At 29.3% G+C, this 19,033-nt stretch overlaps 1 protein-coding gene across 1 annotated transcript in view; it reads left to right on the forward strand.

The window, feature by feature from the left end:
* The first annotated feature begins 242 nt into the window (after positions 1-242).
* The window catches only part of LOC129612332 (BTB/POZ domain-containing protein 7), a 52,898-nt gene continuing 34,107 nt past the window's right edge, over positions 243-19,033 (forward strand). Inside the window, exons 1-6 of the mRNA XM_055525880.1 lie at positions 243-706; positions 870-935; positions 1,096-2,058; positions 2,171-3,720; positions 3,820-3,960; positions 7,905-8,170. Of these exons, the coding sequence (XP_055381855.1) occupies positions 887-935; positions 1,096-2,058; positions 2,171-3,720; positions 3,820-3,960; positions 7,905-8,069 (2,868 nt within the window). The 5' untranslated portion in view covers positions 243-706; positions 870-886 and the 3' untranslated portion in view covers positions 8,070-8,170. The remainder of the gene's footprint in view (positions 707-869; positions 936-1,095; positions 2,059-2,170; positions 3,721-3,819; positions 3,961-7,904; positions 8,171-19,033) is intronic.

A 19,033-nucleotide genomic window follows, 5' to 3' on the forward strand; every position in this document is an offset into this window, starting at 1 on the left:
TGTTAGATATAAAGACATTATATTTTGTTTTAACATTTCAACTCGTTTTTGTTGTACATATAATGTATTTTATTTTCTTATTCTCGGTAAACAGGGATTTTGGTTTCAAGAGCATTGAAATTTCAAATTACTTTTACTACATTTTACAAATATATGGCATCATTGATGTACATACTTGCAATGTGACATTAAGATATATTATTAACGGCAACGCCTCTATTCACGATAAAATGTCAAAAACATTTAATTCATTGGGTGTTTATTGTTTTCAAGGAAAGTTAAAAAAAATATATATACTTACATATAAAAAAAATGTTTAGACATTATTGTAAAAACTTTGTTTAAATTTAGTATGCTAATAAAAAAAGGTATATTGCACGAGCTGGAACGCAGTTCTATAGTGAAAAAAATATGCTGCTGTGAAAAAGTAAAAGTAACTGAAATCGTAGTTTAATCGAATTTGGTAATTCTTACTATAAAATTATTAGAAATAAAATTCCAAAATTGTTCTAGCACATCGCTGTAATAGTTTTAATAGTTTTTTGATATACATATTTAGAAAAATTAAATTGAGTACATATGTACATATATATATACAATATTTAATGCAAAATTGTAATTTTTTAAAAGTAGTGCATTGTAATATACAAATATGAAAGATTTATGTATATGTGACGCAGAATTAAGGAAAATGAATACAGTATTGGTGAGTTAAGCTATGGAAATTATAAATCTGACATTTTATTTCAATCAAAATGATTAAATACATAAAAGAAGAAAATATAAGAAGTATAAAATACTCTTAATTTCAATGTCGTGTTTGCATATTTTGTGAATACTTCTAACAATTTTACATATTTTAACTTTAGTAAAATAAAGACCAAAAATGGGAACTACAACCTCTTCAGATTGTCCTATTGCCACCACCTTCTCAGGTAAGTTAAAAATATTTAATTAGTTTGCTTTACCTTTCCATGTTTTCATAATTGATCACTTTAATTTTATATGCATATTTTGTCATCCTATGTAGGTTATACAAGAAAAAAACTGACTCAAGTTTTTAATATCTTAAAAGAATAATTTTATTTTTATTAGGAACTACTCAATCTATTGGACAAACAAGTCTTGGATCACATAATTTTCGTGAACATAGAAGAAAACGTGTTACGGGATTTGCAACACTGAAACGTAAATTTATACGCCGAAGGCGTTCATCAAAAGCTTGTGATCATGCACGGGTTTTAAGGGACTTCGTTTCTGATTGGAGTCCCATGGAATTGGCGGCTCTTTTTGAAGAATATGAAGCGTTGGCAGCATTAAAAGATTTGTCTGTTCAAGCGGAACTAGCTAGACCTCCAGCCACAACATTTAAACAAGATTTAGCAAATTTGTTTGAAACAAAATTATGCACCGATTGTGATTTAGTATTTCGGGGTAGCATCTTTCCTGTACATCGTTCCATTTTATCATCACGCTGCTCCTATTTTCGAGATTTATTAGCTGGATGTCCCGGACTAGGCGCACGTATATGTATAGAATTGCCATCATCGCCAATCGATGTTCTGATGTTTTCATCACTTTTAAGATATCTGTACACAGGAGACCTATGTCAACATGATCCGACTATCGATACAAATATTTTACGACAACTCAGTGATGATTTTGGAACCCCAAATCCTTTAGAGCACGATTTACGTTATTTATTGGAAACTGGTGACTATGCTGATGCTGCATTGGTATTTACTTCTGAAGGAAATGACTTTCATCGTCCAGATTCTGGGAGCTCTGAGTACGGATTTAGGCCGAAATTAGAATTGCCGTGTCATAAAGCTATTTTAAGCGCAAGATCACAATTTTTTCGAAACTTAATTCAACGTAGGACTAGAAATGATGAATATACTGAAAGAGCACTCCACGTGCCGACAAGAATAGTACTAGACGAATCTGTTATTCCAAAACGTTATGCAAGAATTCTTTTACATGCTATATATTTGGATACTGTTGATTTAACTTTAATTTTAAGAGGTGCCGGTAGTGGAAATAGCGCGGGAAGTTTGGGTAGTATAGTACATGTTTAGATAAACACTAAGCTTTAAATTTGTTTATTAATTTTAGCATAATTAAAATCATTAATGTATAATAAATACTAAATCTAATAATTGATTTTTAGGTGAAGTTCATGCTCTTACGCATTTGGGACGAGTACGGCCGACTCCTCTTGAAGAAGCTATGGAGCTTTATCAAATTGGTCGTTTTTTGGAGCTGGATATATTGGCCCAAGGTTGCGAAGATTTAATATTAGAATGGTTGACCCTTGAAACACTTCCAGCTGTTCTGAAATGGGGCAGTCAATCACATGGCTCAGCTTGGGTTTTCAGGCAAGCATGCCAGTTTTTGCGGGAGGAGTTCTCGTCGGTGATGTCTTCACCTGTATTGCAACAATTAGATAAATCTCAATTAATATGTGCTCTTCAAAGTAATTTTCTGCAAGCATCAGAACTAGAAGTTTTGCAAGCTGTTTTAAAATGGGGAGAGCAGGAGTTGATCCGACGTATGGAAGACAGAGAACCAAATCTTCTCAGTCATACAGCACATTCGGTAACTCGAAAAGGCGTTAAAAAAAGGGATCTCAGTGATGTGGAATTGCGAGAAATATTATCCGAACTGTTACCTTTAGTTCGTATGGATCATGTTTTGCCTCCTAACAACGAAATTCTGTGCCAGTCTATTCGGCGGGGTTTAGTTAGTACGCCGCCATCCCATATGATTGGTGACGAAAGAGAAAATCTTCGGGTAAATGCTTGGATTCGGGGAGGTAAAAATCAAGGTCTTTTTGTTCGCCCTAGATTGTTTATGCCGTACTTTGAAGAGGTCAAAGCCTTATTCGAAGATAGAATGGCGTCCTCGCATCATAATCAGTTCGAGTTAATGCGAATGAGAAGATCAAGGCATTTGCCAGACATTCCTGATACTTTATATATGGTATCAAGAATGAATGCCAGTGCCGTAGTTTCTCAAAATGAGACTAACGTTGATATATTGTCATTGGCAGCAACAATACCTGCTCCGGATAATGCAATTATGCAAGCTATGATCAAAAGAGAATATAAATTACGTCAATCTCCAATGTGTCAAAGAGCAATGATGTTATCGTTGTCTTCAAAACATGAAATAAATCGTCAAATTCGTTTACGCGTTGTACGAGAATTCAATTTACCTGACGAGGTCGCTGATTTGCTGGAGAGGTCCGTTATTAACTCTTTATGTACAGGAAATGGAAGCACAACTGGTGTGGGATGTATTGATGAATTACCGATATCGACAAATCAAACTGACGACTTAACAGTGGACGATGAAAAATTACCCCCTTCTCCAACAATGCGTATTGTTTCCGGAAAAATTAACAACAATACAAACAGTCGTCGGCTAAGTGCGCGTGACAGTTCAGATTCTTCAGTACAAAATATTTCTCATTGTTACAGTCGAAATTTAACTTTTCCTCGTCAACAAGAAAATGGAGTCAGTAGTAATGGCATTGCAACTAGCCACTGTGGTAGAGTATCAACTGGTAGTTTTAGAGCTGAGCTACCATCCTTAATAACGGAGGGAGATTATCGTTTTCCTTCAACAATTGATGAACCAGGGATAGAGAGTGCCAATAGAGATGGAAACTCTTGTGCGGAAGGACATTTATCTGAAATGATGCCTGATGTTGCAATGGTAATTTACAATTAAATATACTAATTTATCTTCGATGTTCTGAAGTTTTGTATTTTAATAAAGAATTTCTTAAATTTTCATTAGTTTTAATTTTTGTAGGCAACTGCTTCACTTGGTCAACTTCATTTAGCTAGTAGCGGGACTGAGCAACAAGATAGTTTACATTTAGATTTGGGTGATGGGCCTAGTCACATAATGGGAAGCGCAACGGCAGGTTCTAGTACATTAAGGAATTTGCAGGTACTGTTTTCTTGTTGATATAAATCTGTATCATAAGTGTAATAACTTAAATAAAAAAGGTACTCAATAATAAAGAAATAAAATGAGTGTGACTAAAATCACAATGCTCGCACAATAAAAAAGATGTTTTTGAAAGTTCAGTACTGTTCAAATATTTAGATACATGTTTGAGATTTTGTCTGTTTATCTCAAAAAGTTCGAACATCCTGTCAGTTGCTTTTGAAAATTTTTTGTTGTTCTTTTATTAATCAAAATGAGTAAACAAAATCCTCCTATCTATAATGTAAAAATTAATTAATATAATATTAAAATATTGATGTAATCATTAATTTAAAATATGAATTGAATTCTTTTGCATCTTAAATGATGTTGGAATTAATAAAAGCATTGTAACTTTAAGGTTATCAATAGATTTCTACATTTGTATTGCAACTGATAATGCAAAAAACAATAATGTCCTGTAATTAATAATGTCAATTGCAAATGGATTTCTGTAATAAAAAAATTTCAACTGCTGATTTTGTTTTTTGTGCAAAATTTTGAAGAGGATAATTAATTTTATTTAAGGAAATTTAATTGTAGATATATTCTAATCAAAAATAGTTTGTTGCCAAAGCAGCTTTCAACCGATTGCGTAAAAAAGTTGTATACGAAAGTTGATATGTAAAAGTTTGTTTTAGCATAAATTGTTGATTGCTAATTGGAGACCATCAGATGCAATTAATGTCGACCTGCACTTGACATTATCGATTTTGAAACCTGTTGTTTCAATATTTTAATTCGTAGGAATTAATACTGGTTATTAGAAAATCAAATTGTGTATTATGGTGAAAAATTTAAATTATTTCAATTCGAAATCACATCAAAAATTCTGCTTACATGCTTTAATCTTTTAATTATCAAATGTAAATTATTTTTCTATGGAATTTCGCTTAAATTTTTCTTTTATTGATAGTTATTCTAAAGTAATATTATAATTATTTTGAAATCATCTACCTGCGTAATATATTTAGATTTTTTTTTGGAAATGGCTTGTAAAGTTTTGTTAGTGCTTTCAATAAAAACTCATTATGAGTAAGTTCATAATACCTTTACAGGGTTATTCTATTATAATCGTTTCAGTTTTTTCGTATTAATTACTTCATATTATTTTATATTAATCGTTTTAAAATTATATTTATGATTAGAGTTATTCAAATTATAAATTGGAGTTATTTAATTGTTTAATTTGAAAAAATTATTTTTAAACTGAAAAGGAAGTATGTACCTTTGTTTTACTGTGAATTTTACTAAACTTTATTCACAAAAAACATTTATCTAATTTTTACACGCTAATGAAGTGGTTCGGAATCGAAGGGATTTGTATACTTTCTTATTCGCTCATGTAGCTTCTTCTCCAAATTCTGGCTTCGATAACCTTTTTCATTGATTTCTACACCACAAGTCGGGCGTCATTATAAAGACATGTTAGTTTTATAAATATAGATTATTATTAGAATTATAAATATAGATTATGTGTTGGCAATCCATAAATTTCCAGAGAATGTAAAATCTCCTTTGTATAATTAATAACGTTATCCAGGTAATGACAGCAATTCAACTGATTTGTATCTACTATATTTCGAATCAGCAAATTTATTTCATGGCATCAACAATTTGAGACCATCAAAAAACATCCACTCTACGCGACATAGTTTTCGTAAATTTCAAAATGGTAAAAATTGACAGAAAATGTTATGTACCCAAACGATGTGTCAGCAGAAATTATCAATATCAATTTGCAATTACCAATGGCCCTTATTAAGAAAAAATACAATATTAGAATATACGGTATGCGAAAGCAATATCGTATTGTTATCATTTTATCGTAGTATTATGAACCGATAACCGATAAATTAAAGCAAAGCGATAAAATAGATAAAGCTTCATTGATGTGTGTATTATGTTGTTTGGCATATTCAAAGATTTTAAATTCATATGAAATATAAAGAAATATATATGAAAAATTTAAAAATAAGATAAGTTTTGTTTTAAATAAAATAAAATAATACAACGTTATCAGCTGAGTTTTTTTTTAAGACGAAGACGAATGAACTACATCAAGAAGTAAGAATCACACGAAGAAAGATTAGAGATCTATTGTTAGAGGTCCTATACTATTTAATTCATTGAAAATTTTGATCCAAAATCGATAACACAAGTTTTTGAACAAACATTTCTTGCAATATCTAAATTCTCCTCCATTATTTTAGTTATCCTATTTAGTTGAGATTTATTACTGACAATTCTGTTCCCAAAAATACAAAATTAAATTTATCTTAGCTTATAGTTTTCAATTTTGTTAATAATAGAGGAAAACCTACACATTTTCAGTTTTATTAACCGAAAAACTATTTGTAAAATCACTTTCGTGTGCTATCGTATACTAAAAATTACCCGATAAAACTTATCGGATAATCCCAAAAATAAATTTTTCATAATACGATAAATGCTAATTTACATGCAAATGTATAACAAAAAAAAGCTCTTTCGAAATACGATAAATCGTCAGATACAATACCGATAAATAAATTTCATAATACTAGCACACAATAAACGTGACTTCAATAATGCGCTTACAACGTAATCTTTACAAAGTACTACGTTCCAAAAAGTTTGCGTTCTATTCGTAGTGGATATGTAAAATAAAAGTAAATCGGGTATCGAAAAAATCGAACACGCTTTTCTTATACATTCATATAAATGTTGCCAGAAATAACCAATTAAATAAACTAGCATATATTTTCGGCAATAAAATGCTACTTATTAAGATTTTTTCCTAAAATGCAGCATAAAAATGCAATGCTTTTAATGATATGACATTTGCACGGAAGTTTAAATTAAAATTTCGAACAAACGTCAAACTCCGTGACTTCAATAATGCGTTTAAAAAAAGTTTAAGTACGATATTAATACGATTCTGCTACCGTCTCAGAGCTTTCAATATTTTTACATTGTAAAAAAACTGCTAAAGCTTTTGATACATTTTGGAAAACAATTTTTACAATATTAATACATACTTTTTACTTACTTAAACTTTTTATAACGCATTATTGAAGTCACGTTTAACTATCAGAAATAACGTGTATCGTACAATATATTTTTTTCATAATAAGGGCTAATGTCAATTTTGCCTCAAAAGGGCTTAGATCGGTTTTCCTTAAATTTTATTAAATTTTTATATTTGCATAATTTTATTGTTAGGAACATAGATTAAGTTCGCCAATCGGAGTTAATTGTGGAATCCCTAGAAATCTTTGCCAAAAATCAACTGTCAATATGATTATAACACCATTACATATAAATAGATTATTTTTGCTTTTTTTTCGAAAAATTTGGTTCGTGTGGATTTGCATTGTGTGTACCACCACAATTTTTTATGTGCATCTATTTGCGTTTATCCCATACGCTTTATATGCTTTTGTTAAAAACCTTAGCAATCGCAGAACTTTGCGAAAGGTTAAAAGTTTGCTGGTTTCTACGTTGTAATTCAATGCGATAACAATTAAACACAACATTTTTACTCTGAACTGGTGTAAATTCTAATCTATTGCGTTTAACTTCATTTTAAATTACGTATAGCAAGTTGTTTTCAAATTAAGTATAGCCTAATCAAAGATTATAGTGATTCACTTTAGTGTATATATGGTAGATAATAATTCCAAGATTTGTAAAATTGTTATTTTCTGTTAATTTTTATGTCGTATCCTTAATTATAATCTAGCGAATTGTTTATAATTAATAAAAGATTTGAGTTCTCACAGAAATGACGCAGCCCAAATAAATTAATAACATTCGAAAAACAATTTTTTTTAAATATTTTAATTAGTAAATGAGTTAACTTGCCAATATCTAACAATTCAATTATATGCGTAGCAATATAATAATGTAAAAAATTATTTTAGCACCAATTGCCTACTGGTTATCAACAATATATGCACCATTCAGATTCACCTTTTGATTTACATCATCATGCTAATCCCGGGGGCCAAGCGCAAATACAACCAAATCAACAACAAGGACCACCACCACAAGGATCATACAATACTGGACCATCGCGCTATTTATAGAGATTGAAAATTGCCCCTGATGCGGGTCAATATTTCAGTTTGCCTTTCTGATGTATAATATATAAACAATAAAGTTACAACAATTGAAAAGAAAAGTAAATGTAAGTAATTATAGCTTAATTAATTTAATTTTTTAATATAACTTCGTACGTAAAACTTCGATACATTATTTAAAGAGTCAAGTATTCAGAAAGAACAGTATAAAAAATAAAAATATCCCTATATTAAAGTTTTTGAAATTAATAAAAAATGTTAGCTTTAATTTTTTATTTTTCATTATGCGTTAAAAATTATCCAAAGCAAGATTTTTTATTTATGTATGTATTTATTGTAAATTTATTAAATACTTTTTTTTATAATATAAAATTTTTCCAAAATATTTCATATCGGTTTGAAAATATAAGTATGTATAAGTAAATATAAGTAAAAAAATGAAAATGGTAAATAATTAGTATTTAAAGTAACGTAAAAAAGTTGGTTAGTTGACGTGGCAGGTGCGGCAGGTCCAACACACCTCAATTAGAACAAATGTGCCGTTTTGCTACCACTACCCCGTGATCACCAGACTGTCATTGAGCGTACGACTACAGGTGGCCTATCTGAATACCCGATGCTAATTTTCGATAAATCTTATCCAAACCTGCCACAGAGCTGTAGACAGAATATATATTCATTTTCACTGTGTTGATGGAAACAAAAACCCGCTTCGTCACGAAAACTACCATGGTTGAACCACACTCAGCCAGTTTATTTATCGTGATCCCCAGGCACCAGGCTGTCATTGAGCGTACGATTACAGGTGGCCTATCTTAGCTACCCGGTTCTCATGGGGAATTTATCTGAATACCCGATGCTAATTTTCGATAAATCTTATCCAAACCCGCCACAGAGCTGTGGACAGGACATATATTCATTTTCACTGTGTTGATGGAAACAAAAACCCGCTTCGTCACGAAAATTACCATGGTTGAACCACAATCAGCCAGTTTATTTACTCGTTCATTTCCCACTATATTACGGTGGCCAGTGGCTTAGAGAATATCTTGTGCGACCTGAGAGCCAGAATCGCGGTCCGACTGTCCCTCATTATTCCGACATTACCTGGACTACAACAGGGAGACCCTTAAAAGTTCTCGCATGCTTGCAATATGGCAAAAATTTCTACCTGAAAGACTCGACCCGTTAGGAAGTCGATACGCTTTATACACCCTATGTTTCAAGGAGAAAACTCCAGCGCCAATCCCATTCCCAAACTTGGAGCCATAAAACCACCTCAAAACTCCTAAAAGGAATCACTTCCAGTTTTCCTGAGTCTGACGGCGCAGCTGGCAGTCAGGTTCTTCATCGCCGGCCACCATACAGGCCCTTCATAGGTGAGGATTGGTCGCGCAAACGCTGTGTACAACACATAACCATGATAAGTTTCACTCCCCACCACCTCCCAACCATTTTCTTGCCATTTTCTCCAGGTGTAGAGAGCCGTGCAGGCAACAAGTTTTTCAAATAAAGAAAAGGTTTAGGCATTTATTCAGTTATATTAATTTTATTCAAATATATGTATGTACATATATATATGCATGTATTACACTTTAGCATTTTAGAATTTTTCGTTCGAACAATGGCCACAGAAAATCTTAAAATAGGGCTATTTCCGGTCTAAAAAGTTCCAATATCAGATTTTGTAGTGATCTTGCTCGCAAAATCCCATTTAATGCATTTTGTCCCAATTCTTTGGCCTTTCTAGTCGTACCCATACTTTTCACATCTCAAAAGTAGCTATATATACAGCGTTATTTAGTAAAGAGTACAATATTATGTATCATTGTTTAGGGCATCAAAAATGAGTAAAATTTGAACTAGTTGTGAAAACTCAACAGTTTCCGAGATACAGGGATTTTACCGAATTTTCACGAAATTTTTACTTGTCCAAGCTTTTGTGGTTATAACTTCACTTCTGGAAAAGATAGAGGCTTCAAATGAACAGTTTCTGAAAGGACTAGTAAAGGGCTTGAAACCAACATATTACGTGAGTTTGCATTTTATGTACTTTCGGAACATCAACTTTGGAAAGACCCCAATTTTTTACAATTGTTTTTTTTTTTAATTTTTCCATCCCCACAATTTTATTTGAAAGTTTCAGAAATTTTAAATTTTTTTGTTGGCCACTTTCTTAAGCTTTAATTTAAGTCAAGAAACATTAAAAAATATTTTATGGTATAGGTGATATAGCATAAAAGCCACTTCTATGTCAAAATTCTAAGGGCATAAAAGCCACTTCTATGTCAAAATTCTAAAAATGTAAAAAATCAAAAAATTGTCACTATTTTCTATTTTTATTGATTTTAAGTACTCCAACATCAACTATCAAAACGATATCAAAAATTTGGAAAAAAACGGATTGTGATAACGGAAAATTTTAACGTCCATTTTGTTTTCGTAAAGTTTACGTATGGTATGCCGCTGCAGAAGAAGCAAACCACTACTTTTTTGTGTTTGCAGAGTTTAAAAAATCTTTCTGATTTTGCTACAATAATAGCATATAATAATAAAAGTCTATATAATTGAATAAAATCATCGGATGTAAAATTTTTGTTACAAGGCACAATATTTTCTTCTAATCTGTTTTCAAAAATGTATAAATTCTGTAAAATCTTAAGTTTGATTTGTGGAGGAGATTTGTACTAAGTAGAAAAAAAAAACTATTTCTCTACTTATTTGAGTTCTACGTTATAATACCCAAAGCTTTTTGTTAAATTCAAATTTTTTTGATCTAATATTTTGATAAATTTTGCATAAATTACAACACATCCAGTGTAACTTGATAATTGTTTAATCGTTTACACTCAGTGTGTTAACACCATGAACTTACAAATTTTTTAGGGAATGTCAGGGCTCACAAATCGAACTAATTAATGAAATTTCTTGATGCTTAAAAATTTAACGAACTGACGAACTTTTCAGGGAGTTTGGTTAGCATAAATTGGGTCTCTGATAAAAACTAAATTTACATTTTCTAGGTTGCATTACATTGCATGCTTACATTGCATTTCTAGGTTGCATACTTGCATTACATTGATTCACATGGGATATTATAATGTATTATGTTAATTAATATATTAAGTTTATATAGAACCTAATGTGGATATGACATCTATACGTTTCGCTTTATTTCAATTACTATACTCATAGTCATACTGCTGGAGCATAGAGAGGTGAACTTTGTTTTTTTTTTTTTGAAATTTAAATTCAGGTTCATTTTAAATCACTACTCATTGATTTACTATAATGAGCACTGCGGGTATATAGATATATTTTTTTAATATATAATTAAAAAAAAACAACTTAAAATTTTATATATGTAGCCCTTTTACTTACACATATACTTAGTTTTTCTAAATTGTAGGATTACAATTAAGAATAAGATATCCCTATATGATATCCCTATACAGGGATATCATATTCTTAATTAATAAATTGTAGGATTACGATTAAGAATATGATACAGAGACTGAAAGTAAGTCGGTCACGGGTGAGCACGGACTCTACGAATCCTTTTAGATTTACTCATGGGTTACGCGATGGAACTCAACGTAAGTATTTTTTTTATTTTTTATAGTTATAACGTGTTAATTTTGTTTTAATATTTTCAAAAATTTTTGAAACTAGTGCGACTCGCACTAGGGGCTTATAGTCGTATTATAATTGGCTACCAGCATTAATTTTAGATTTCTTTCTTTAGGTATAACTTTTTTTTTATTTTTTTTACATTCGTTTTAATTGCTGCAAAGTAGTAAGGTTCATCGCAAAACACCTATCCCCTTGCTTCTTTGATACAGCATTTATTTTTAGCTTGACGTCTTATTCCAGCCGCTTTTTGTTCAGCGGCTTGTAAATTTTTTGTTTGACAATATGAAGATGATTTTGACCAAAGAACTCTTACCATATTAAGAAGGACTGTGTTCTGTAAAGTTTGTATTTATGCGATATGTTTTTACTTTGCAGTTGGATGCAATATATATCCATAAAGCCTTTATTATTTGGTTATGATATGTCACCACTTTGTTGCATGTTGTCAATTTACACCACGACCTAGGATCAATTAGTTTTCCACCTGAGGTTGGCATTCAGTGTTATTCTCAGGTATTTTGCTATGTTTTGGATTATTACTCGAGCACCATTTATATTTATTTAAGGTGGATCTACTAAATTTTTGTTCATGGAAATTGAATGTGCAGATTTGCATTAATTTAGCTTTATATTTAGCATTTTTTTGTAAATTCTTCAACAATAAGGTTCTATTGGCAATATTTGTGTATCGTTATCAAATGTAATCACAGTTGTTTAGTACTTTACAGTTTTAATTATATAACTAGAACAACGCAAATACCACGTATTCAAGCAATAATAAATAAATTCGTAGATAAATTTGTATAGCATTTTTTCTTATTTTCATATTTTATGACTACTATGTTTTATGATGCTAGTCAGCAATCTCACTTGCTATTCACTTTTAGATCAGAATTCTCTGTTTTTCTAATGGATATTTCATTTGTCCAATAAGATTACTCATTTTTTTAATTAGACTTTTGCATAATTTCTCAAATTAGTGACAGAACAACTCACTTTCAAAAACAAAGTGAATAAATTTTGTATACATTTTGGAAAAAAAAGAGATAGAAACAAAAACGAGCAATGCAGAATCACTCGAATATTACATTACACAAATATGTGATAGTTACTCACTTTGTTCTCACTTGACAAGTAAAATAGCGAGATACAAGATAAGGCTCTAAATTTAGTTAAATTGTTGGCTCATGTAAAAATCATGTTCGAAAATGCATCAATACAGTAATACTTTAAAGTTTAGTGTCCAAAAATGTCAAAAATACGCATCGTATGCGTTTCATAGTAAATCAGCTATGCGTCAATTTTTTTTGTGATTTTGTATAGATGTGAAGTTTTTTAAGTGGAAGCTGAGAAGTAATTAATTTATTATTTTAACTCAATAACTAATAAAGTTAATTATTTCTTTATGCACGGTATTAATATTTTTAAATGTGCCATTATATTAAAATCTAAAAACTTAATTGAAATTAAAAAATTGTTTTAATAGATTTTCAGTTGTTAATTATTTTAAAACTTTTACATAAAACCTTTTCAAAATAAACGCCCCATTTCAATTATACCCTATATTTTGTGAACCACATGTGTTAAGTAGCTAAGTCTCGTTTAAATTTTTCGTGATTACAATGTTTTCTGATATTGGAGCTTATTCTGGCTGAATATCGGATCTTTAGTTAATAGTGATAATTATCGTAAAAGGATCGTTATGATTGTAGACGCAACTCAATTCATACGAATGATTAGTGTCCTAATAAAGTTTTTGAAACTTTTACGTTAAATACCACTATCACTGATTCGATACTCAGAATAAGCCTACTGTTTGTATAACAACTGATTGATTTTTATTGAAACTACATTTCATTTCGTTTGCAGTTACTGATTTTGTCACACATTCATCCTCTATTGGGATTAAACATTTTTTTAATATGTTACTTTTCAACATTATAAAAAACTTTTAACTGACAACTAATAAATTTTGTATTTTTGTATTATTTCTAATAATATTCATTGGAAACTGTTTATACTACATGTGTATATAACTTTTATCAGAAATTGTAGGAATTAAAATATTATTGCTGTGTCATTAAATACATAGTACAGATTTTTTTACTACAATGATATGCTCTTATTAATTCACCTTGCGTTAAAATGTCCTTAGGTAAAAATCCTAATGCACTAACATAAATTTTTTTTTTAGTGTTTTCTATTTTTTCAGACTAAATTTTCATTTTGTTGCTAATTTCTGCTTTAAGGACATAGAAATTTAATTAATTTTCAATATTATTAATTTTTTATTATTTCTTTTGTTATTTTGTTCAATTGCCTGTAAATGTTTTCCAATATCTTTTTTTGACGCATAAAAACGGCTGTATTCTTGAATTTCTTTAATTTTGGTTTTGTTATTGTTTTTTTAATATTATTTTTTTTCATAAATTTTGTTAATGACTAGTGACTTTTAATTTTATAAATTTATTTTTAAATTGCAAATTAAAATAAAAGATATTAGTTAAAAGATAAGAGTTAAGCAAAGAAGAATTTTTTTTTTTGACTCTCATAGTATGTATTTCAATAAGTAAAAACAGTTTCAAATTCTTTTCATATTTAATTTTTTTATTTATTTACTGTCTGCAATTTAATTAATTGTACCATTTTCAAATTAGCAGAATAATTAACATTTACAATCTTATCATAATTCGAAAGTAAAAGTGCATGATTATATTCCTTTTCTTTGTAACTTTACTTTATTTCACTAGTGCAATTATCAATATTTATTGCATAGTTTTTATTTAACAAATATTAATTATTATGTTCGCTAAATTAGTTTGTATTTTGTGAATTATTTATGTTTTCTAAAGGTCTGTAGAAAAAAGTTCGAAAAAAAATTTAACAATAAGAATTTTTCTCTAAAATTTACTTTTTGTACAAATAAAAATCTTAAAATTCAGTTTTTTTTTTTTTATTAAAATAACAGCTATTAAAAATGTCAACTGCTACTCAGAATGATTTTATAGCACTTAAAGTAAACAGAAATCAAAAATAGCCATAGGCTTTTAAACTTGAAGTACAAATGGTTTTTTTGCTATATCTCCCGCACCATAACTGATTTTGCAAAGTTTGATCGCTTAAACTAAAGCTTAACAAATTGGCAAAATTCTGAAAATAGTCAAAATTTCTAAAAGTTTCATACGAAATCGTTTTCTAAAGTTCGAATTTTTCTAAAGATTTTTTTATAGTATGATTTAAAATTTAATTTTATATGTTTGTATATTATAAATTTTTTTAATTTTTTGACATTAATTTTAATAAAACTTCTCCCATTTTTAATTTAAAAATTGTTAAAAGCTAACGCAAATTTTATTAAACTAAATTCCTTAATAACATATTGTCAGGGAGTTCATATTTTTCTTTGAGTTTAATTTTAAGTCAATTCCTTAATTTTCATGACACTTGCATGTAAAATGGCAAATTTAGCATCATTCTTTTAATTTAATCTTGAATTTTATTAAAAATATAATAAAATATATTTTTTTATTATATTCTGCACCTTCGTGAAAGGTATGTAACTTTGGTATAGAGTTTGCAACCGCTTAACGAAGACGTCCGCGATATGGACATCGCCTGTAAAACAAGCTCCTAATGATAACAGTAATCACCACAATTATTTAAACTCTATATATTTTATATGAGACGTAAAACTTAAATTATTATAACTTTTTAAAAAATTAATTTATTGAATCCAAATTTTGTTTTGTAATTCAAACATTTTTTAAAAATTTTACAAAAATGGAATAACAAAAAACTAAAGTAAATTAAAAAAATCTGATGTGATCAGCGTATAACCGACCGCAATGTGTATTTTCCAGTTAAGTGAAAGTGTAACAGAATATTATAAAAATGTCTGCTAAATACTTCTTTCCAATTTTTAGGACATTAGTAAGCTTATAGTTAACATACCTAGAAAAATGTAAATTTGGCTCCTAGTAGAGTTTCGCTTTGTGCTACCCGAATTCCCTGAAATGCTCGCCAGTTAGTTTCGGTAACAACCAGAACTCAAATATAAAATTTCAAGAAATTCCATCAATTCGTTCCGTAGATATGGTGAAAAATGTAAAATCGGCCCGCAGATGAGTTTTCGAGCCCTAATCTTTCCGAAAAATTTATATGTTCATTGTTATAATACGAAGAATTTAAATATTAATTTCAATGAAATCGCTCAATTATTTCTCTTTATATACGCAAAAATGTATATTTGGCCCGTAGTAAACGCCCAGTTGCTGATGCCTGATTTCTTCCAAAAGTTAGAAATTTTCGCGTGCGGTGGAGCAAAGCTTATATATGAAATTTCAAGTAAATCGGTTGAATATTTTCTTCAAAATGGTGAAAAATGTAAAATCGGCCCGCAAATCAGTTTTCAAGCCCTGATCTTTCCAAAAAATTTATATATTCATTGTTTTAATATGAGGAATTTAAATATTTAATTTCAATGAAATTGGTTGATTATTTCTATATACACAAAAATGTATATTTGGCCCGTAGTAAATGTCCAGTTGCTGATGCCTGATTTCTTTCAAAAGTTAGGAATTTTTGCGGACGGTCGAGCAAAGCTTATATATGAAATTTCAAGAAAATCGGTTGAATATTTTCTTCAAAATGTTCAAAAATGTAAAACAGGCCCGCTAAAAAGTGCAGTTCCCGAGGCCTGATATATCCCAAAAGTTGATCAATCCGTGCCATGGATCAGCAATCGGTTCAGCAGAACTTGAGATGTACGCGTGCACACACAGGCCGACAAACCGACAGACCGACAGGTTGCTAAAAATAGTTTATTTACACTTCCCTACTATGGAGAAGTGCATTCCCACCGAAAACTCGATATGTAAAATTTGTTGCCATCACATAACCTACCTATTGTATACACAATACGGTCGGTAAAAAACGTAAAAACAAAAACACCAAAAATATTATCTATTTTGTTCTATTGGCAATATTTGTGTATCGTTATCAAATGTAATCACAGTTGTTTAGTACTTTACAGTTTTAATTATATAACTAGAACAACGCAAATACCACGTATTCAAGCAATAATAAATAAATTCGTAGATAAATTTGTATACCATTTTTTCTTATTTTCATATTTTATGACTACTATGTTTTATGATGCAAGTCAGTAATCTCACTTGCTATTCACTTTTAGATCAGAATTCTCTGTTTTTCTAATGGATATTTCATTTGTCCAATAAGATTACTCATTTTTTTAATTAGACTTTCGCATAATTTCTCAAATTAGTGACAGAACAACTCACTTTCAAAAACAAAGTGAATAAATTTTGTATACATTTTGGAAAAAAAAGAGATAGAAACAAAAACGAGCAATGCCGAATCTCTCGAATATTACATTACACAAATATATGATAGTTACTCACTTTGTTCTCACTTGACAAGTAAAATAGCGAGATACAAGATAAGGCCCTAAATTTAATTAAATTTTTGTCTCATGTAAAAATCATGTTCGAAAATGCATCAATACAGTAATACTTTAAAGTTTAGTGTCCAAAAATGTCAAAAATACGCATCGTATGCGTTTCATAGTAAATCAGCTATGCGTCAATTTTTTTTGTGATTTTGTATAGATGTGAAGTTTTTTAAGTGGAAGCTGAGAAGTAATTAATTTATTATTTTAACTCAATAACTAATAAAGTTAATTATTTCTTTATGCACGGTATTAATATTTTTAAATGTGCCATTATATTAAAATCTAAAAACTTAATTGAAATTAAAAAATTGTTTTAATAGATTTTCAGTTGTTAATTATTTTAATACTTTTACATAAAACCTTTTCAAAATAAACGCCCCATTTCAATTATACCCTATATTTTGTGAACCACATGTGTTAAGTATCTAAGCCTCGTTTAAATTTTTCGTGATTACAATGTTTTCTGATACTGGAGCTTATTCTGGCTGAATATCGGATCTTTAGTTAATAGTGATAATTATCGTAAAAGGATCGTTATGATTGTAGACGCAACTCAATTCATACGAATGATTAGTGTCCTAATAAAGTTTTTGAAACTTTTACGTTAAATACCACTATCACTGATTCGATACTCAGAATAAGTCTACTGTTTGTATAACAACTGATTGACTTTTATTGAAACTACATTTCATTTCGTTTGCAGTTACTGATTTTGTCACACATTCATCCTCTATTGGGATTAAACATTTTTTTAATATGTTACTTTTCAACATTATAAAAAACTTTTAACTGACAACTAATAAATTTTGTATTTTTGTATTATTTCTAATAATATTCATTGGAAACTGTTTATACTACATGTATATATAACTTTTATCAGAAATTGTAGGAATTAAAATATTATTGCTGTGTCATTAAATACATAGTACAGATTTTTTTACTACAATGATATTATATGCTCTTATTAATTCACCTTGCGTTAAAATGTCCTTAGGTAAAAATCCTAATGCACTAACATAAATTTTTTTAGTGTTTTCTATTTTTTCAGACTAAATTTTCATTTTGTTGCTAATTTCTGCTTTAAGGACATAGAAATTTAATTAATTTTCAATATTATTAATTTTTTATTATTTCTTTTGTTATTTTGTTCAATTGCCTGTAAATGTTTTCCAATATCTTTTCATTAATTTATTTCCCTTTTTCTTTTCCTTTTATAAAAGTTCTTATTTCTCTCCTTAATTCAATATTATTTTTCATTTCAATTAAAATAAAATACTTGTTTGGGATGTTATTACGAAACAATTTTTACTTTGGTTTCAAGGTAAAAAATAAGAATATTAGAAATTCTATAGGAATATTGGAAATTCTATGCGTTATGGCATCGTGGGAATATAGTCTTCCAGCAGGGCAATGACCCGAAACATATGAATTATTTCTTTGACCCGTATTATCAAAGAGTTGTTGCTGTATAAAACACCCAAATAATTAGATCATCTTTCTTAGTTCCCAGACCTTAGCTCAATTGAGCATTGGTGGGATTGTTTGGATAACAACTTTAAAAAAGAGATAAATTAGTAACAAGCAAGAGCTGAAGAGTAATTTTAGAAAAATGGGAAAAAATACCTTCTGAATTAACAGAAACAGTAGTTGCCTAGGAGATTAAACGCAGTATTTAAAGAAAAGAAATGCATACCAAATATTAATTCACATTGTTTTCCAAAAAATTAAAACACTTTTGCAACTGAGTGGTTTTTTTTGACGCATAAAAACGGCTGTATTCTTGAATTTCTTTAATTTTGGTTTTGTTATTGTTTTTTTAATATTATTTTTTTTCATAAATTTTGTTAATGACTAGTGACTTTTAATT

This window comes from Condylostylus longicornis, unplaced genomic scaffold (assembly GCF_029603195.1).
Source record: "Condylostylus longicornis isolate FDR11 unplaced genomic scaffold, ASM2960319v2 ptg000069l, whole genome shotgun sequence".
NCBI lineage: Eukaryota > Metazoa > Arthropoda > Insecta > Diptera > Dolichopodidae > Condylostylus > Condylostylus longicornis.